Source organism: Eriocheir sinensis, unplaced genomic scaffold, assembly GCF_024679095.1.
Source record: "Eriocheir sinensis breed Jianghai 21 unplaced genomic scaffold, ASM2467909v1 Scaffold154, whole genome shotgun sequence".
NCBI classification, from domain to species: domain Eukaryota; kingdom Metazoa; phylum Arthropoda; class Malacostraca; order Decapoda; family Varunidae; genus Eriocheir; species Eriocheir sinensis.
Genome location: NW_026110895.1, coordinates 452501 through 474161, shown reverse-complemented (window position 1 = coordinate 474161; position 21661 = coordinate 452501). Strand labels below are relative to the sequence as shown.

The 21661-nt window shown below is 44.5% G+C and overlaps 1 protein-coding gene across 2 annotated transcripts in view; it reads right to left on the bottom strand.

The window, feature by feature from the left end:
• Window positions 1–4032: 4032 nt before the first annotated feature.
• Window positions 4033–21661, bottom strand: part of LOC126990309 (phenoloxidase 1-like) — a 20694-nt gene continuing 3065 nt past the window's right edge. Inside the window, exons 2-15 of one of the 2 annotated variants that reach the window (XM_050848878.1) lie at window positions 21620–21661; window positions 18684–18849; window positions 16739–16845; window positions 15367–15483; window positions 14356–14555; window positions 13582–13732; window positions 13063–13167; window positions 9114–9299; window positions 7482–7610; window positions 6937–7122; window positions 6416–6554; window positions 5570–5680; window positions 5216–5346; window positions 4033–4432 (exon numbers count right to left, since the gene is read on the bottom strand). The exon at window positions 21620–21661 is cut by the window's right edge and continues 90 nt beyond it. In XM_050848878.1, coding sequence (XP_050704835.1) covers window positions 4184–4432; window positions 5216–5346; window positions 5570–5680; window positions 6416–6554; window positions 6937–7122; window positions 7482–7610; window positions 9114–9299; window positions 13063–13167; window positions 13582–13732; window positions 14356–14555; window positions 15367–15483; window positions 16739–16845; window positions 18684–18849; window positions 21620–21661 — 2019 coding nt within the window. In that variant the 3' untranslated portion in view covers window positions 4033–4183. Of the gene's footprint in view, window positions 4433–5215; window positions 5347–5569; window positions 5681–6415; window positions 6555–6936; window positions 7123–7481; window positions 7611–9113; window positions 9300–13062; window positions 13168–13581; window positions 13733–14355; window positions 14556–15366; window positions 15484–16738; window positions 16846–17555; window positions 18192–18683; window positions 18850–21619 lie in introns of those variants that run through there. The other variant, XM_050848879.1, reaches the window with a different exon arrangement.

The window sequence follows — 21661 nt, the reverse complement described above, 5'->3', positions numbered from 1 at the left end:
GTTTATCACTACATTGAAAGAAAGAGCAATACATTTGTGCAGTTATATATATATATATATATATATATATATATATATATATATATATATATATATATATATATATATATATATATATATATATATATATATATATATATACATACTAGTAGTCTAAACATAGAACTCATTTGACTCTTTTAATGTCTTGAACGAAAACTGTATCAAAACGTTTCGGCACAGCTGCTTAATATCTCGTTATAAGGTAAAAACTTCCACTCTATTGAATTTATTTCCTTTCTCAGTATCATATTTTGTGTATCTATAACAAAATCACTCCTAAACATCCCTTCCCTTCGAATACTATTATGTATTATTTGAACGAAAGTCATTGCAAACTGTCTCAACACTTCGTAGCGCGACTGTACAGTAGCGCTACGAAGTGTTGAGACAGTTTAAGGACAGACCACCTAGTCTGGACCATGGGGTCTGTGTGGTCTGATTTTCTATGTAAATCTATGTAAATCTCTCTCTCTCTCTCTCTCTCTCTCTCTCTCTCTCTCTCTCTCTCTCTTAAAGGGTTGATTATTACTTATGATTTGTATTGCAGTCTAAGGGCCGCTTTCACAGTCGCATTGTTTGTTTTGATCGTTACCAATGGCGCCGATCGACGCTATAGTTTTCCACGTGAAACTAGCCTATAGGATAGTGGCGGCTGCAGAGGAAGCGAGAGGTGTTGAGTGTGTGTGGTAAGGTGCGGGGCTAGGCTAACCCCGCAGCCGCCACTACCCCATCGGCCAGTTTTACGTGGAAATTCTCTAGCGGCGATCACCGCCATTGGTAACGATCAAAACAAACATGATGACTGTGAAAGCAGCCCTAAGGCGGGGTTCCCACTATTCCGTTTTCACGGATCCGTCGACCGCCAGTGACGTCATCAACGGAGCCCGGCCCCCGCGCTGAGCTGTCCAGAGATGAACTCAAGTTAACTTTTGGGTCCGTAACGGCGGTGGTGGTGCTAGTCCAGTGATGTTAAATATTCTACATATCATGAAAATATGAAATAGAAGTACTTAGCTACAAAATAACATATACAAGAAGTCGTTGTGGAATGCTGTCCATATGTTTGTCAACAAATGATGAGCGATGGACTGACGGAGTGGATCAAGGAGACTCTTTGGAGTGGATCGTCCTTGACGAGCGGCCGCTGTTTCACTGACGTCATTTTGACGTCATTAACGTCGACGGATCCGTCAAGACGGAATAGTGGGAACCCCGCCTAACTCCTTATCACATGAATGTTTGGCACTCGCCACTTTAATACATTTATCAGAGCAGAAACCACAAAGGGAGACCGGGCTGATAATCTAAGCTTTAACCCTCAAACAGCAACCCCTTACGAACACTGGTTGATAAAGCTGCCAGGACGAAGAAGAGGATGGAATGAAACGGGTGATCAGCAGGTCTTACTAGGCATTGGGCATTTGGTGAACCTGACATTACTATTAAGGCTGCGTCCACAGAAAGAATGGTTTGCAAAAATGAACAGTTTTTGTCAGGAGAGTTAGAAGTAGGTAGTAGCCAGCAGGTGCGCAAGGCAGGTGAAAGAGGGTAACATATTATAGCATTGTTTGCAGGGTGCACAAAAAAGACTAGGGATAGAATAATAAGTATATACGTATAGTGAGACTGCCAGAGATTAGCACCAAACCACCGGAAAGTTGGGAGGTGTTGCCCGCTGGTTTGCCTTCATAGTTAAAACGTGCGAGATGACACACACACACACACACACACACACCATCTCTTGATTCTTCCGTCTACATGTCTGTTTTCATTGTCACTCATGGTTTATATTTTCTTTTTTATCTTTATCTCAATCCCGCATTTATTCCTTTTCCTTCCAAGCACCACGTTAGGAATACTAAGTCTAGGCAGTTCGAGTGAAGCTTCAGGGGTTCGTGAATCGCTCGTTGCTTCAAATGTACTGGCCAATCACAGCTCTCCAAGGCATGCCGACAGCCTATCAGGTATCAATACGTCTCAGGGAATGGTTGAATGGCAATGTGAAGTTTGGAGTCAGTCAGGACATGGAAGCGGTCAAGGGAGGCTGTGCTGGACATGCCTTCAGGAGGTGTGACCGTTTCTGAGGACAGTGGAAGCGCTTAGCCGTGTCCAAGATAGCGAAGATAATGAAGTGTGTAAAGAGTGGCAGCATCCATGAACACAGTCACCAGAGGAACACGTGGCTACTGAAGCAGGTGAGTGAACAAGCCAACAAGCAGTCAGTCATGTTCATAATGGAGAGGATGATAACTCATTGGTATGGAGGATTGACAGAACATCAGCCTGTCTGTTGTTAGTTGCTCCATCAATGCCAGAGACTCTTCCAAATTTTTAGGTTCATTGCTGCACTTACATTGTGAAGAGGCAAGGTTACTATTTGACAAGGATTAGGGTACCATTAAGGGTAGTTATAATTATTTGGTATTGTGGGTCACCTTTTGTTTGCTTCATTTCTGATACAGTTCATTTTCGTTTAGGTCTTAATTAGGAGTTCAGGTAGGGGCCTAATTAAGTTTACCGTTTACCCTTGATGAAGTTACTTTCTGGCCCCGATCCGCTTGCGCTGCGCAGAGCTCCGCGGGGCCGTCAAAAAATAACACTCGAAGCACTTGTTCGTAGCAGCGTAGTGAATGAGTGAGTCGAGTGCTTTCTTGAAGGTTACTGGTGCCATTTCAATAAACTTGGCATCATCATAGTCACAAATAGGCTATCCATTGTTTCATTTATCATATTTTCCCCATAGTAGTATTACAAATATCCAAAGTTTCATTTTCAACTCACTGGACACTTAATAGACCGTGTCGTTGCATAATGTCTATCTCTCGCAGTATAGTTGACACTCCCCATTCTAGTTTTATCTTGTCATGATGCTTGTGGATCAATTCTCGGTAAATCTAAGGAATAGCGGCTCCTAGCGGGTGCGCATTTAGGGCACGGTGTGGTGGTAATTACAACATTTCTAGCACGTACGACGGGGTTTTGACAAGCCGACAGGCGTGTTTGTCACAAGGGGTGTATTTTTCCACGCTGGCCTCACGATTTCTTCCAAGTCGATGGGTGATGAGACTGCGAGCTCCGGGGTGAAGAAAAGGAAGAGCCCGCGCGGAAAAATACACCTAGTGACTTAAACACGCCTGTCCTCTTGTCAAAACCCCGTCGTACGTGCTAGAAATGTTATAATTACCACGTACCACACCGTGCCCTAAACGCGCACCCGCTAGGAGCCGCTATTCCTAAGATTTACCCTTATTTCTAATGTTTGCGTGAAAGAATTTGGATGGATATTTAAATATGGTGTGTCCTCCCTAGGTCTTGACAATTATGTGTCCCGTGCCCAAGTCTGTTAAGGTCCCCGGCGATGAGCCTACATTCTCCTTGAGGGTGTTTGGCAGGCTTAATCTATTTGTGCACAGCCATTACTGCAAAAAGGAAGTGAAGGGGATGGTATTTTTTTCTCTAGGGTAGACTAGATGTGAAATGATACACAAGGTCTGCTTAGTTACCTGTGCAAGATATCTCTGGCTTGTAAAAGAACCCAACATGGTGGGATGAAGGGCTTGAGAGGAGTGGAGAGAAAGAAGAGTCATTGCAATGGAGGATAACAACATAAGCATTTGTTTTTAAGCTTTACCAATTTTTAGCAGTAGGCAGAGGTGACCCAGGTGAAGGTGGCTATGAATTGGTGGGTAGGCCCTATACTTGAGAGATGAGGGAAGCATGGCTGGGATGAAAGGGTTTCACATGGCAATATTAATGCGAGAATGAAATTTCCTAGCCTGACCAACAGTTTATTGAGGTGAGAGATATCATTGAGTGACTTGCTTTAGTCTACCTTTCTAATAACAATCCAAACCGTCTGCTGCAACACCAACAATATACATTTGAAGGTATGATAAAGTACTCGAGCAGCACTTTTCCAATAGTCTGCCTCTTCAGGGGAGCTTACAGCAATAAGATACCAAAGGGAGATAGAGAAATATAGAACCAGTATACATTGCCAAGATTATATTATTATATAACTAGTATACATTGCTAACAGATTATATTCATTATAATAGACATAACAGCAAAATATAGTTATCAATTGCAATAGGGATCCATTCATAATTATAAGTTATTTAACATTTTTTCAGGATCCACATTAAACAGTAAACAAGTGTTCCTGCTGCGTCAGCAGGGCGTTGGTGAAGACGATCTGGATCTCCTGCATGGCCACGTTACTCAATCTGGTCAGGTCCTCGGCTCTATCCAGGCTCTGGCCATTCAGCATCGGCATGGGGCGGCGGTCGAAGGGAAAGCCCATGGGACGTGCATCAGGGTAGAGGGAGTCCAGGACACCACAGAAAGAGGCAGCATTGGCACACGAGCGCCTCCCAGCTGGCTGTGCGACCTGCAATGAAGAAGGTTTGTAAGTACTGTGTGTAAGGCAGGGTCTGATTTACGGCTAGGAAGCTGCGGATTAAACAGATGTTGTGAGTTTTCTTAAACAGCGGTGTTGGGAAAGAAAAGTACATTTGAAGGGCCCGGCTTGCCCAATAACACTATAGGCGAGGTGAAGTGTAAGACTTGGAGGAAGGAATGACAAGTTAGTGAAATCTAAATACGATTGAGGGTATTAGCCGAGTAATTATGGGAGGAATGAAAGATCCAGCACGAAGTTACGGCTGTATGTATTTTAAGGAAGAAAGGAAAGAAGAGTGGAGAGATGAGTGGGAGTGTAGGTGTATTGTAAGGTGGACTTTAGTAGATTTAGAAATGTTCGGTTAGGTCAATTTTATTTTTCACACAAGCATGGCTAATTGCCATTACGCGTGTTTGGTTTACACGTTTCTGAAATAACGCGGGGTCCAAAATCCATATAAATATTTAATTTACACGTTTTTTCAATTATACGCGATATTTTATGGAGTGGCCACCAGATGTCACGCAACTGGACTCACACGGCTGAGACTGAGTTGATATCTCGGTGATATGGATATTCTCTCTCTCTCTCTCTCTCTCTCTCTCTCTCTCTCTCTCTCTCTCTCTCTCTCTCTCTGAGATAGAAACCTACCTCTTGTTTGATTTACATTGTTTTTGATTTATGCGACCTCTTCAAGGACAATACTCGCGTAAATCGAGAGTTACCTGTACATTTTTATCAGTTAGGTACACACACAAGGCACATACACACCTCGTCCAGTTTCCAGTCAGTGACCATGACAAGCAGCTGGAAGTCCATCCCTTCCTGCTTACCACGGGGCAGCAGCATGTGTTGAGGCCAGCCACACCCACAGAAGTTGAACAGGTCATTCTCGGGGGCTTCTGCAACATAGTGACGTCCAAAGTAAACAATTTTAAGTGTCATTCAACTTCTCTTACTTGTGAAGTTTTTTTCAAGATGCAAGAATCTCCAAGGAGGAAGAAACATAGAAGAGGGTGAAGGAAACTACTCCAACTTTTTTTTCTCTATTCCAAGAAGCAATTGCAAAAGGCAGTAGTGTATTTCCTCAACAAATCCTGTTGCCGAGTCTGATCCTTCACTCACCTGGATTGTCAGGTACTGGCAGGTTTGAAAGGTCCCGGAAGGTAAAGTCGTTAGGGTTTGTGATGGAGGAGGCTGTTGACTCCCTACTGACCATGTTTGTGCCTGGCTTCACTGTGAGGGAGAGAAAAAGGGGTCAACTTTGTCTCATTCCAGTCTTCACCTTTTCTCTAAACATTCTTGAGAGTTCTCCCTGAAGCTTCTCTTTGGACAAAGTAAACACCAGTCCCCCATGGTGAAATGGTTAGCATGCATAGATATGAATCCACGCCTGTGTTCGAATCACGGCCAGGACAGTTGGCGAGGAGCCCACCCAGCTGTTCATCCTTGTTTTGGGGTGGTCAATAAACCTAGGGAAGGTAGCTGTGGTAGCCTTGCTGTCACACTGGCCCAGTGTCATGGGGTAATGGGTCATTTCCTGCCACTGGCCTTTGTGACTGAAATCAGCATCAAGGTCATGAGCAGCTTAAGTGTATGCCTCCAACCTTACCTTTCATTTTACAAATTTTCATTTAGCCAATTTTTTTTTTAATTATACATCAATATAGAAAAAGGTAGTTGAGGCCATATGCTGTAGGTGTGCATGGCTATGGACTCGTCTCAATCACATGAGCCTGTGTGGGGTAAGATTCCATTACAGTGTGACACAGGGCAGGTGTGACATTCGGGTTACCAAAGAGCATCGGGAAAGCATCATTAATTGCTCTAATTTATTTCCTGTTTCCTCTCACAGTCCCACGAGTATTTACTTTTACATTCCTTAAGTCATCTTTTTTGCATTAATAATTAATGAGACTGTAGTAAAAAAAAATTTCTGTACCCAGTCCCTCGTTTTGTAATAAGACTCACATGTGTGCTTGAAGCGGTCCATCTCGGCCCACAGGAGGCGCTGCTCCATAAAGTTCATCCTGACACCTCGCTCGTTCAACTTTGGAGCCATGAAGATGCGGACGGTCACGTCCTTGGCTACTTTTTCATTGTTCTCCACCTGTGGCAGGACGGAAGGAAGAGTAATGATGGCAATCAGGGTTTTAAGTAACTGACTGGCTGATTGGAATGGTTGTGGGGTTAAGGCAGCAGTAGAACTATAATTGATGCTAAAAAAAAAATTAAACCATGGATTTGCAATAGTAAAAAGTTGATTTACTTTTTGACATCATTGACAATTTAAAATATTTTCTTTTAAAATTGTCTTTGCTTTACATCACTTATAAATAGCCCTCATATTTTTCTATCTCTGCCTCATTTATGTCTCTTATTCAGCAGATGAATACACTCGCCTGCTGTCCTGATGACCAGCTGTCAACCCTGACTTCAGCAAGAGGATCAAGAGAGCCTCAGTGGGTCAGCATCACTTCTTCCTTCCTCACCTTTATGTTATACCTGAAGGGGCGGTGATCAAGGTGGGTCAGCCGCACCATCACCGGCCTACTGGAATTCAGGTCCAGTCCGTGGCTCGCCTCGAAGTCCCGAGTGTTCCAGCCAGTGGTGAGTGTGTTCTTGCGGCCTACACTCTCCACCTCCACTCCTGCCACCGTCACTGTCTGCACTGACAGCTGCCAAGGAAAGAAGGGTGATATTTGGATTTCTTATTTAGGTAGAGAGGAGAAAGAGTAATTATTTAGTAGTTTCTCTTTTCAGTTTAATCAAGATTGTTGACTTTTCTCTTTTTAGTGGGGAAAGTAGAAACTACTCAAGTCAGCTAAGCTAAGTGTTGCATTGGTGCTTATCTCAAGTCCCTAATATTCTTGAGCATCGAGGATCAAGTTATAATTATGTGGGTGTGCATGTACATCTCTGACTATGTAAGCTTACAAAAATGGCTAATCATGTTCCACTAATAATATCACAAGAAAACTATAGTATGTAATTTTGATCATTAAAAAAAAATTCAAATGTTTCCTTGCATCCTTACTTGCTCCATGGTGTAGGGCGGCTGTGTGAGTTTGTACTCCTGGAACAGGTCGTCAATGTACTTATGCCAGCGGTAGAACACGGGATCTCTCATGGACGTGGAGGCATCTGACATGACGCCAAGGTTCTCCTGTGAAGGGGAAGGCAGTACGAGGAGGGAATGGACAAGAAAGCATTAAGAAGCTGAAGAAGCATAAAGAGAGAAAAGTTAATCAGAGAGAAGGGTATACAAGAGGGTATACAAGGAGAGTGAAAGTAGATAATGAAGAGGAGGATATATGTCAAGTTAGCTTAGAGGAATATGTAAAGGTGGGCATTCCGCAATTTAAGTCCGCTAATCCGCTAATAGTGGACTATGAAAAATTTTGCGGAAAATTTGAAAAATTAGTGAATTTGCAGTTAGCGGAATGACAAAATTATGGTTTGCTAAAGCAAACTTTCAAAAAACGCCAACAACAAAATTTTCGGGAAATTCAAGAACATTCTTGAATGTGTGGAACTTCTAGATTAGAGTGGCCAGACGTCCCGGATTTTCTGGGACTTTACTAGATTTTAATGGTTAATCGCGGAAATGTCCTGGATTTCATGCACTGTCCCGGAAAATGTTTTTTATTAAAGCGTCCTGGATTTCACTTCCAGAAATCTGGCCACCCTATTCTAGATCTCTCTGATGTATAAGCGGTCTGCACAGCACGTAGGTGAAGGAGATGAAGCCAGGATTAAACGGGAACAAAGATATACCCAAGACTTACGAGGAAGGAAATTCCCCATCTTTATAATTTATCCCTCAAAAACCATGTCTCCATTTATACTAATAACTTTTTTTTTGCATCAGAGGAAGCAGCTCTACAGCAAAAAAAAAAAGGAAACAATGAAAAAAAAAGCCCGCTGCTCTCACAAAAAGTGTTCAGAGGAGTGGCCAAAAGAAAGGTCAACTTCGGAAAAAGAGGTGTCCTGATACCCTCCTCTTCAAAGAGTTCAAGTCGTAGGCAGGAGGAAATACAGATGAAGGAAGATTGTTCCAGAGTTTACCTGCATGATCGATAAAAGAATGAAGGTGCTGGTTAACTCGTGTGTAAGGGATTTGGACAGTAAAGGGATGAACTTAGAGTAGAAAGTCATGTGCAGTGAGTCCATGGGAGGGGGGAGGCATGCAGTTAGCAAGTTCAGAAGAGCAGTCAGGGTGAAAATATCGCTAAAAGATAGAGAGGCAACATGGCGGCGGAATTTAAGAGGTAGAAGACTATCAATAAGAGGAGGAGAGCTGATGAGACGAGTCTTAGACTCCACTCTGTCCAACAGAGCTGTCTGAGTGGAGCCCCCCCACATGTGAGATGCATACTCCATACCACAACCCTGCTCCATACGAGGGCGGACAAGGCCCCTGTATATGGATAGCAACTGTGCGGGGGAGAAGAAATGATGGAGATGATACAGAACACCCAACCTCAAGGAAGCTGATTTCGTGAAAGAAGAGATGTGAAGTTTCCAGTTAAGATTTTGAGTTAAGGATACATGAGGGTGTTTAGTGTTGAAGAAGGTGACATCTGAATGTTGTTGAAGAATAGGGGATAGGTGTTTGGAAGATTTTGTGAATCTTTTCTCTTAGGTAAAGAAAACAATACTCAGGTACCTTGTGAGCATTGTCTGGGTCATGGGCGGCTGAAATGAGGATGTGGCCCTGGTCGTGGAGGCTTCCATAGAAGGGGCTGTTGAGGCTGAGTTTGCTGTCTGCCTCGAGGGCATCCCCAAGCAGGACGATTCCCCGCCTTTTGGGAGCCACGCCCTCATCTGTCAGCTTCACCAGCTTGCCTTCACACTGCATGGATAGGAAAAGTAAAGTTAGGGGCATACGCAATACCAGCACATGGCCTCGGAGCTCATTTCCATCTCATTGGCTGCATGGCAAAGAAAGTACAAAATTAAGTGTTCTGGGTAATGAAAAATGGTGAGTGTTTTGGTATCGAAGAGGAAGGGTTCTGCTGACGGGTGTGCTTGCCAAGATACACAGACACATCCTTCCCTAAACTACTTATATCTGTAAAAAAAAACTATCATATTTAGTCAAGAGTTAAATTGTCAACAGTTTAATCTTCTTGTCCAATGTAGCTGACAAACATTAAGTTTTCCATTAAATTGGAAAAAACTAATTTGTTTTCCAAAGTTTATTTTCACAATCAGTATTGTAACCAATGAGGTTTATCCGAGGTGCGTTTTTGCCTATGCGTAGAGCTCCCTTGTTTTGGGGGTATTGGGAAGAGAGCAACACGGCTACCCTCTGACTGGGAGGGTAGCCTACCCCATCCTCACCTTCACATGGTGCGCACCGTTAGTATACCCTGTGGGGTAGAACCAACAAGGAGGGGGCAGCGACCATCGCGGAGCAAGTCTCCATATTACTACATTGGACTGGCCACCCATTGGTGGCCTCTAATACTTCTATAAAATTTTAGAGGCAGGAGCAATGGCCAGAGTGCGGAAGAAGAGTAAGGAATGCAAGAGACTACATGGTGTCTATTAATGTGAATGGTTTAGGTGATGAGGAAAAGAGGAGTGATGACTGAAAATTTTGTGAATGGTAAAGTGGATGTGTTGGGAGTGAAACGCATATTAGGAACTGGTATGAGTGATGGTAGAGGGTACGTGGGAGGGTGCGCCTGGGGGGTTGTATGGACGGGGATGGATAAGAAGTATAGAGGCAGGAGTATAAGGAAGGATGTGAAGTTGTGATGTCTGAAAGAGTGTGGAGTGGTGTGACTAATTATGGTTGGAAGGGATCAAGAATTGTGTGGGTGAAAGGAAAAGTAGGTTTAGTAATATGTATGGGTGTGTATTTATGCACTTGTAAATGTGAAAAGTAAAAAAGGACTGAGAGAAGGGGAAGTTTTTTGGGAGGAAGTGAATGCATGTTTGAAGAGTTTTGAGAAAGAAAGAAAACTTATTATGATAGGAGATATGAATGCTAAAGTGGGTGATGAATGTGTGATGGATGTGGTGGGAAAATGGGGGATACCTGGAAAAAATGAAAATGGAGAGTGCCTGGTGGACGTCTGTGCTGAGAGGGGGCTGTTCCTAGTGAACACCTTCTTTCAGCACAAGAATATTCACCGATAAACATGGAGGAGGGGGGAAGATTATGAGCAGAAAGGATTGCTTGATTATGTGGCAGTAGATGGAAGACTTGGAAAGGATATTTGTGATGCAAAGGTAGTAAGAGGAATGTTCGATGACTCTGACCATCTTGCAGTGCTGGCATTTTTAAGGCTGAAGGAAAAGTGGGTGTTTGAAGAGGTGAAGTAAAAAAGGAAATACTGAAGATAGAAAAGTTACTGGAAAAAGAAATAAAATATGAGTATAAATATGAAATGGCAGAGGCCTTAAGTGAAAAATGGGAAAGTGTAAAAGATAGTACAGACATTGAAAAAGTTTTTGGAACATTTAAAGAAGTAATGTTGACTACAACAAAAAAAGTGTTAGGGATGAAAGTGGTGAGGGATGGAAAAAGAAAAGGAGATAAGGAGGATAGTAAAAGAGAACAGGGAACTTTTTAAGAAAACTCAAGAAAGATGGTAAGAAGAGAGTTGATGAAAACTTTGGAAAAAGACGCAGTGAAAAATATAAAGGGAACAGAAAATCATATTGGAAAGAAGTAAAGAACGAAAGAAATACAGAAAATATCTCCTCAAGTAAAATAAATGAAGTTATGGATGAGAATGGAAAGATGTTGAAAGACGGGGAAGCTGTGAAAGAGATGGAGAGAATATTCCAAAAACTTAATGAATTTTGAAGATGGAGGTCCAGCAGTTGTAACAGCAGTATTGAGTGGAGGTAGAGGAGGAGTATATAAAGAAGGAAGTATAACATATAAAAAAGTAAATCAAGAATAAAAAGATTAAAAAATGGAAAGGCAGCAGGAATTGATGGAATTACAGCAGTGTGGAGATGTAGTTACTAAATGGATGGTCAAGATATGTGAAGTGGCATGGGAGGGGGGGGTGCCAACAGACAGTCATCATTGTCCCAGTTTACAAGGGGAAGGGCAGGAGAGCGGAGTGTGGGAGCTATAGAGGTATAAGTCTCCTGAGTATACCTGGAAAGGTATATGGAAAAGTCATAATAGAGAGGGTGCAAAGATTTACATAAGAGAAAATCAGTGAAGAACAAGGAGGCTTCAGGAAGGGAAGGGGATGTGTGGATCAGATATTTGCCTTCAGGATGGTAGTAGAAAAAATATTAGCCAACGGAAAAAAACTATACATTGCCTTCATGGATTTAGAAAAAGCTTATAACGGGAGTCGATTGGATGGCATTGTGGGATGTTTTAAAGATATATGGTGTGGGAGGAAAACTGCTTAATGCAATAAAGTCTTTCTATGAGGATGCATCCGCATGTGTCAAAATTAGTGGAGAATAGTGAACATTTTGAGATAAAAGTGGGCTTGAGGCAGGGGTGTGTCATGTCACCATGGTTATTCAATATTTATATGGATGGTGTTATGAGAGAAATGAAGGGCAAAGTTGGGGAAGTTGGAGAAGCTGAAAGTGAATGTTAACAAAAGTAAAATGATGGTTTGTAAGCAGAGTAGAAGTGAGGTTGTGGATTTTGTATGCCCATATAGAGTGGAAATTGAGTGTGAAAAAGAATGCAATGGTGATACAGAAGGAGAGACAGGAGAAAGGGCATTGCAAGGAAGAAAAATAAGGTGGTAGAGTCTTTGGGACATATCATGAATTGCAGAAGTGTGAGCATGGAGTCAAAGAGGGATTTGAGAAATACAATAATAGTACCAACCCTCACATATGCAAACGAAACATGGGCCTGGAATGAAAGTCAGAGGTCTAGAGTGCAGGCAGTGGAAATGAGTTATTTGAGGAGTACATGTGGTGAGAGTAGAATGGATGGAATGAGTAATGAAAGTGTGTATGAGCGTTTTGGAATGAGTCACGTGGGTGAAGGGAAGAAGTGTGGAGTGGTGGAAGAAGTGAAGCGACAGACTTTAAGTGGTTTGGTCACATGGAGCGAATGGAGGAGAGTAAGATGACCAGGAGAGTGTATGTGAGTGAGATAGAGGGAGGGAATGTTAGAGGACGACCTCCAGTGAAATGGAGAGATAGGGTGCAGGAGTACGTTAGGAGAGGGGTGAAAGATCCTTGAGAATCTTTGAACAGGCAAGGAGGGAGTGAATAAATAGAAAGTGATGGAAACTCTTCTGCCGTGGCCATCCCCTGGGGGGAGGTCCTAGGAGCAGGCGTCGATGAGATGATGATGATGATGATGATGATAATCTGGAGAGGTTGTAAGTGTTGCATGTTAAGACAGTTGTAATGATTAAGCTTCCAAAATGTTGAGGGAAGAAAGGAGGATAACAAAGATTAGATTGACAGCGTACTATAACCAAGCAGAAAAAAAAAGACTAAAAACACAGAACAAATAAAAGGCAGAGGCAAGAAAGACCATCAACCTTCTATCCAAGAAAGAATGCAGGCTGTCATTCTGGGGAGGGGATTATTTGAGTGATTGGGATTTCCAGTTATGGCACCTCAACAACAGTGGTAACATGGGGATGGGAAGGTGCACTCACATCAATTAGGTGCCCCTGGTGAATGGCATCCATGAGTCTGCTGTGGTGCTGCTCCAAGTCAGTCACATCGAAAGGATCCAGCATGAACTCATTCCGGCGGTATTCCTGCAATGGTAGAAAAGTCATGTTAAAATTACAGGTTAAGACAACTGTAATGATAGAGCCTCCAATGGTGCTAAGGAAAGGAAGGAAGCCAACAAACATGAGACAGACAATGTACATACAACCAACCAAATAATATAAAGGAAACAAACACACACACACAAAAAAAAAAATGCAGATAAGAGGTGAGACATATTAACCCTTTAGACACTCTTGGAAATGCAAGAATATTATGGAAAAAAAAAAAAAAAGCAGGAGTGATAAAATTGTGATAAACTATCAATAAAAGTAGGCATGATAGGATAAGGGACATTATAGGCTTTACTTAATCTTGGGAAAAAAAAGAATATGTAATAAGTTAAGAATAAATAAGTGAAGCCAAAACACTGCTAAAGGTTACATCACAATCACACTCACCTGCAGCAGAGTGCCGTCCTGTCTGGAGCCCCACTCCTGACCTGAGTTGTCCAGGGTCAACTTTGAGAAGTAGCCGTCAGGGATAGGCATGCGCCAGTTGGCCAGCTTCTCCACGCGGTTCAGGCCAACACTCAGCCGATCCATGTCGTAGCTGAGGTGATGAAGGAAGAGAAAGGAGGTAAGAGGATCATGGGCAGAAGATTTTTTACTGGGTATGGGTGAAAGCGGCTCTAAAGTATGTTACACCAATGTGTGTGTTTGCATGTTTGCGTTGTATGTGTCTGTTTGTATGGGTAATATGATGAAATTGTGGCTAGTAGGGGAGACAGCATGGGGAGACCAGGGGAGTGGAGAGCTGCGAGAGAGACGCGCTGTGGGACGGTTGATAACTTAGGTGTCTGGGCTGAGTTGGTGTGCTCAAGTGAGTGCCTGCTGAGAGCCGTGTGCGTGTTTACCGTGCCTCTTTGTGGCTGACTAACTTGTTCTGTGCCCTTGAGAACTATTGTACTGTGCGAGGAATCTGTCATTAAATGAGGAACTAGTGTTCAACGTGTTTTTTTGTGCCCTGGCCTCTAGCGTGCCCTCCTCGGTGTTCTGTGAGATGCTGTCTGTGTCCGGCGCCCTCCTAGCTGTTTTGGGTTCACGACCCGTCCCCCATGTGTTGTTCAGTACGCCGCCTGCCTGCCCGTGGTTGGTGTGTTGTGGGGGGTGATGTAAGTTATGTAGGGTATGGGCAGAATTGACCAGAATTTTTAAATGACTATGACTGCTAACCGGGCGAGCATCTGCTGGTGCATATAGTAGAAGAGCTCCCCCTTGCGGTCCCTGTCCACGCCCATGTCATTAGGGTAGACGAGGTGCCAGTGCCAGTGGTGGAGGTTGATGCCATAGTCCTCGCGCCAGTAGGCCACACGGTGCTCCGGCTTGAGGTGGGTGCTGGACAACTCCGGGCCGTACTCTGTTATGATGGCATCCTTGGGGGCCGGAGAAGGTATGAATGAGTTGTTACAAGGCTTTGGTGAAGAACGAGGAGATGGTAGGGGGAACGGAAGAAGGGAAAATGAGAATAGGTGGATGGCAGAGGGGAAAGGGAGATATTTGAGTTTCTAGCTACTCATAGTGAAAAGGGAAAAAAGTTAGGGAGAAAGAGGAAAAGGAGAAGAGGGCGAATGAATAAAGGGAAATAGGAGAAAAGGGTGAATGGGAGAGGAGAAAAAGGAGAGAGGGGGACTGGAAGAGGCAAAAAAGGGGAGAGGATAATGGAAGAGGGTAAAAAGGTATTAGAGAGCAGGATTGGAGTGGGGACGAGGAGGGAAAAAGGGGGAAAGGAAGAGGGGAGAAGGGGTGAATGGAAGGTTACGAGGCCCTGGCAAAGGACAACATGGATGGATGAATTGATGAAGGAAGGGGAGAGGGGGAATGGAAGAGGGGAAAAAGGAGAAAGGAAGGCCTTGGAGGGGAAGACGAGACATTGAGGAAAAAAGGAATAAATGCTTGACAGGAAAGCAAGAATGCTGAAGACACACCTGCATGAGCAAATCAGTGTTAAATATATAAATTAATAGTTTCAAAGATGAAAGGGATGAAACACTGAGGGGAGGAGGAACATTTTTTTTTCTCAGAGTAGGAAGAATCAAGAGACACATATAGACATGTTCAGAAAAAGAGGAGCAGAGTTAAATATATGAATAAATAGTTTCAGAGGCAACAGTATGCAGACTGGACCCATCAATGTACATAAGGCAGTGTAAGAGGTGTAACAGGCTGTCTTGCCCTCTGACTTGCCTGGCCTGTGGTGGAGGGCTGCCGGGCCTGCTGTTCCATGGTGGCCAGGGTGGTCCGTGGTACAAAGCAGGACGGGAACACCTCCACGAGGCAGGGGAGACGCATGGCCCTCATCTCCTGAAGGACAGACACACACATACACATAAGCACACATAGGGGAATATGAGGTTTGAAGAACCCACCCTCCTGTCCTATTATATAATGAAGACCTTAAAAAATGATTGGTGATAGCACGGTAAATATGGAGAATCACTATACACGCCTCCAATATTGCCCCCACGAGAATAATAACCTTTCCAAGGTCTCCCATACGGTTGTACTTGTCTACTGCGTCTGCAAGTGATGATGAAAAATAAGATATTACTCCTTTCAACTTCAACAAACTTAAAACACCTGGTAGTGGGGAGGGCAATGAAGATCAGGGAAATTGTGGGGTAAAAGCAGGTATTGCAATGATGCTGTCTACCTGAAATGAAGCTTTTATGTGCTTTACTTACGGCTGAAATACATATTTTCTAAATAAATCGGCCGGTGGCGGCGCTGTGTGGCAGCGTCATTTTGATGGATGCCAATAAATCATCAGTGGGCTTGCTCAATAAAGGCAGATGACCTCTCCCTTGAGAAGGAATCGAGTGAGCAAAATCGAGTATTAAATGTAAGAGATTCCGGAGTTCAAGTAGTAGTTGATTTGAGAGGCTTTAATGTTGGTTTCATATGTGACAAGTATAGAGTATAGGGGTTGCGGTCAAGTGTTTGTTGGCTTCCACCTGCCCGGCTTAATTGATACTCAAGTTTAGAAATGGTGGCCAGCTGTGCTGGATGGGACTAGAATTTGGTTGAATTGGAGAGGCTTTTTGAGGACAAAGAGAACACTTTAGACTTCTTCCTCTCGGCAAGGAAGAACTCGTGGTTCGGCGGGTCCAATATATTCCATCCAGTAAAGGTAAGGGATTATCGTTTTAAGGGGGGGGCCCAGGGGGGGGCGCAGCCCCTCTTGGTTAGGAGGGGTATCGATGGGGGCGAAGCCCCCCCCCCCCTCCCTTTAGCTGTTAGGTTATGTAAAGTTCGGTTGGAGTAGTTTAAATATGCTCCCCCACCCAAAAAAAACGAGTTCCCACGGGTCCCCTGAGATCGTTAGGGGAAGGGGATTAGGCCTTTTTCTTTACTTTTAAGTACTATGCCTTCATATTATAGTTGAGGGACATGTATTTCATCCCTGAACTATAACATGGAGGCGTGATATGGTAATTTCGAGGCGCGGAGTGATTCTCCACAATTATTATTATTTTATTCCTACATGCATACGTCCTTCCTTCAAACACTCCCACACATCCTTTTTTCAAACATTCCCGCGCTTCCTTCCCGTCCTCACCGGCTTCCTCAGGATCACGAAGGACACGGCGTAGATGAGGAGCTTCTCGTTGAGGTGTCCGCGGACCCCCTCGGCCATCAGGCTCAGCTCCCTCACATTGCTGGCCTCTGGAAGGGTGGAGGGGCGTTAGGCGAGGCAGGAGGAGGAGGAAAAATGAGAGAAAGAGGTAATGGCGATTTCACATGCACTAACTCTCCACAAAGAGAGTAACGTATTAGGCGGGGCAAGAGATGGGAGAAAAGGAGGAAAAGGAGGAGGAAGAGAAGGAGGAGGATAATTGAGTTACTGATAGGGGTAGGGGGAAAAAGGGATGTATGAATAGCAGACAAACGGAGAGGGTGCGAAATGATTGAATTCATTCGGGGTACACAGGTATTTTGATTTATAACTGATGGTGTGGTGATAAAACGATATAGGCAGGAGTAAAGATGGCACAGGAAGGAGGAGGAGGAGGAGGAGGAGGAGGAAGAGATGGTGATTGACGCATTCACTCGCACTAATCCTCCACAAAGAATATAAAGATTAGACGAATAACCAGGAAGACATCCAAGACTTAAAGATAGTTGGACGGTATCATCCAAAATCGACAACAAATAAAGCCTCAAAACACACACACACACACACACACACACACACACACACACACACACACACACACACACACACACACACACAGAAAAAAAATATCAGTGGAAGAAAAAACACCAAAAATTAGAAGCAGTAATGAGGAAATAGATAACCCAAACATGAAACTCCTAACTACTATCTAAAACTACCTAGCTACTTAAACAGGCCAATTAAACTGGCAGTAACCCACCCCACCACATAAGCAGTCAAGATCGGTCCGTAAATCTCTCAACGATGCAGCCTCTGAAATGCATAACATGAAACCCATTTACTTAAAAAAGGGGAAAAAAAGTCATGGGGTCATTTCTCAGGAAAGGCAAGCTGGAGCACCGCCAACAACTAGCATCTACGTTGTGTTATCCATCTGACAGAATGATCGACTTATCTGTCCGGCGATGCTGCTGCTCTGAAGGTCTCAAAAGGTGTTGATGTGACGGCTGCAGGATGATGATTTCTTTTATTTTATGCAGGGACGAGGTGAAACGTGAAGAGGGGCAAAAAGGTGACGGAGCGGAGAGATTGACTGGTGTGGGTTCACTGTCTGAGGACTGAGGGACGACTGGCTGGCTGACTGACTGCCTCGCTCGTTGAGTCGAAACACGAGTCGAGACACCGAGTCGGGTTGAGAGCTTCCGATGCCCATATTCTTCAGACATTTCAGGGCTTACATACCCACATTGAATAAAGATTTAGTAGAGGTTGGAGTACTATTTACATGGCTAGTTTTATGAGCCTATAATAGTGAAAGACATAAAACACTGCATATTTCTGAATGAGAAAACACTCCTTATACTATCATCGTCACCAGCCTGCATCACGGTAGGGAATATGCCTCACCCAAACACTTGCGGCACCTCTCTCTCTCTCTCTCTCTCTCTCTCTCTCTCTCTCGTTTTTCCCACACAATGTAATAATACTTTGATGTTCCTCTACAGTTGGCTTCCCCAATCCCCTGAACCAACTTTCAGCACCTCTCGCTTCGTCACTGACCTGATCTGCCTGATTACCCAGTCTGTCTGCCGTATAGAACTCAAGATACAGAGAGGTAGACCAGGTACAAGATTGAGTGACGTCAGCAAATATCGGAGAGGAAGGGAAGAGAAAGAAAATGTATATCACAACATGCAAAGAATTGCAAAGACTAGCGAGAGCAGTTTGGGGCACGTATAGAGAGGCAGCTCTTGAGACTCGCGGACCTCGCTTTCGTAATCTGCAGACCCGTTGTCCGTCTTCAGACTGACGTCAGGCACAAGTAGACACTTATTTTGACCCAGCATCCCACCTGATTACATCTCTGTTATATCTTAATAGAACTCACGCATGAGGTAGTCGCAGAGCTCCTTGGCGGCGAGGCGGTGCTCCCTGACGAAGGACGAGAACACGCTGCCTCGCGGGATGGAGCGGGCGAGGGTCAGCGGGCCGGGGGCCGGCGGTCCTCCTCCCACGCGGGTTGTCACGTCGTCGTCAAACACGATAGGGCGGCTCTGAGGGAGATAATGGGAAAGGAGGGAAGGGAGAGAGGATATGAGATGCGGAGGAAGATGTTAGGAGGAGGGTCACACACACACACACACACACTAGACAGATATAGGTAGTGTGCCAATGGGTTTCTGAGGTAGTCACGGCCAGTGACACTCATACATGTATTGCTGGGCAGGAGGCAGATTTCCACTTCCTCAGCCTTTCCACCGCGACCCCTTCACATCCCACCTTTTCCTTGCTACACACACCTACACATTCCTGGAGACAATAGAAGGAGCGTGGATTAAGACAGAGAGGCTGGAGAGAGAGAGAGAGAGAGAGAGAGAGAGAGAGAGAGAGAGAGAGAGAGAGAGAGAGAGAGAGAGAGAGAGACCTGTCCTCAAGGGATGACCTGATTCTCATCAAAAGTTTTGGGATGTTAAGACGGGGACGAGGGGGGCAGTGCAATGCGAAATTTAATAGAGTAATGAACTTGCGTAATGACCGACTTGTAACCGCGCTGTCCGTTACTTTACGGGAGTCTTGGATCATAACATTAATCCTTCTTGGCTGCCAGTTAGCATTATTCCGACTTTTACTTGGATAGCTTTTGTTGACATTACTTATTTCAGTCCTATACCGTTACCAAAGCGTTGAGTAGATAAATAAAATGCAAGGGCATAAAGAAGGGAGATAAAAAAAAAAGAGAAGCAGAAACACAAAGACAGCTTCGTGTGAACTCTTATTTAATGAGGCCCTCTCTCTCTCTCTCTCTCTCTCTCTCTCTCTCTCTCTCTCTCTCTCTCTCTCTCTCTCTCTCTCTCTGTTCTTGTTCTTATTTTTGCTATTGTTCTTGTTCTTGTTGTTGTTTTTGTTCTTCTTGTTCTTGTTCTTGTTTTTTTTCCTTGTCCTTCTTTCGTCTTCGTCTTTTACTTTTCATCATCTCCATCACCTCCTCTCCCTCTCTTTCTCTCATCCTTCTTTTTCATTTTCGTTTTCTACTTCTTCATTACTTCCACCACCGCCTCCTCCTCCTCATCATCATCCTGCTCCTCCAAGTGGGAATGCACTTGCATTTGTGGATAGATTCACATACCTGGGCCATGTCATCAACAGGGAACGGACCGATGATGATGACATCAAGAAGCAACCACCAAGCTCACAGTCATCGGCAACACGCTGCTGAGGAAATTCTTCTGCAGCACGGAGGTGGAGTTATTCAGGAGCCACTGCTACTCTCTCTACTGCAACTCGCTGTGGTCGCGGTATAGGGCTGCCTCCATGAACCGTCTTAGGGTCTGTCATAACGACATCCTCAATCGGCTTCTGCCAGGGGGCGTCCTAGATGGACTAGCTCACCCTTGGCCTTCACCGAGCACGGGATGAACTGTCTGGCTGTGCTGCGTCGCCACGCCGCGTACAGTATGAGGAGTAGAGTGGAACAATCTGGGAACTCCATCATCACCTCCGTCAGACAGAGCTCGGCGTATGTATGTGGACCTATGCGGCGGGAGTGGCTGGGCCTTCTGTTCGTGTAGATTGTGCATAAGTGTGCCGTGCACACGCATATATAATCATAAAGCTGTCATCTATTTGAGTGTATATGTACCTCGTTCGTTTACTTGTCCTGTTCTTTATATATGCTGATGGGCGAAGTAAAATTATTATTATCATTTTTATATCCTCCAAGGTACCACATGAGCGACTCCTAAAAGAAACTAGGAAGCAACCTGACTGTGTGGATAAGAGATTGGCTCAACAATGAAAACAACGAGTGTTAACGGGCAGGCTTCTGAGTGGCCTTCAGTCACTACTAGAGTACCACAAGGCTGAAAACAACGAGTCTTAACGGGCAGGCTTCTGAGTGGCCTCCAGTCACTACTAGAGTACCACAAGGGGGAGGCGGTGGCTGAATGGATAGCGTGACGGCCCCGCGTTCAGGAGCTCCAGGAGGGACGCGGGATCGAATCCTGGCCGCCGCACAGCTGAGGTTTTTCAGTCACCGCCGAGTGGCCTAAGACTACCCACATGCTGGCCTGAAGACCACCCATCCACCTGGGCTCTAGATAACCTCTCCAAAGAGAGGCTCAAAGATGAGTTCCGGGGGGCAGCATGAGCCAACACAAGATGGCGCCACTATAAACACTCGCCTGCGCCAGAACGGGCTGGGCCGACCATCAGGCCCCACCGGGAAGAAGCCTTGGGCCGACCATCAGGATCCACCGGGAAGAAGCCTACCGGCGCAATAGGCCGCGACGTAAAAAAAAAAAAATAAAGGATAAAACAACGAGTGTTAACGGGCAGACTTCTGAGTGGCCTCCAGTCACTAGTGGAATACCGCAAGGATCAGTGCTGGGACCAATTCTCTTTATCTTATACACCAACGATTTAGAAACATGATTAAAATCCACTTATCAAAGTTTGCTGACGACGGCCGATTGCGAAACCATCCAAAGGGACCTTGACCAGATTAATCAGTGGTTTGAAAAGTGGCAAATGTCATTAAACGTGGACAAATGTAAAGTCTTGCATGCACTTTGGGTCCAGATATACGTAGATCACCAGAGCGGACAACCTCGTAATGAGCCAAAAAGCTACCCGTTGCCTACGTTTTCTTGTTTCCATGTTCCCTCCTCTCTTTTTCTCTTATACTTTTTTTTCTTTTTCGTTTTCTACTTTTTCATTACTCCAACTTCCTCCTCCTCCTCATTTTCATCATTCTGCTCCTCCATATCCTCCTCCTCCTCCTCCTCCTCCTCTTCTTCCTTCTCTTCCTCCTCCTCCTCCTCTCACCTTGGATGCTGTTCTGGGCGGTCCCTTCTTTGAGTAGGGGTG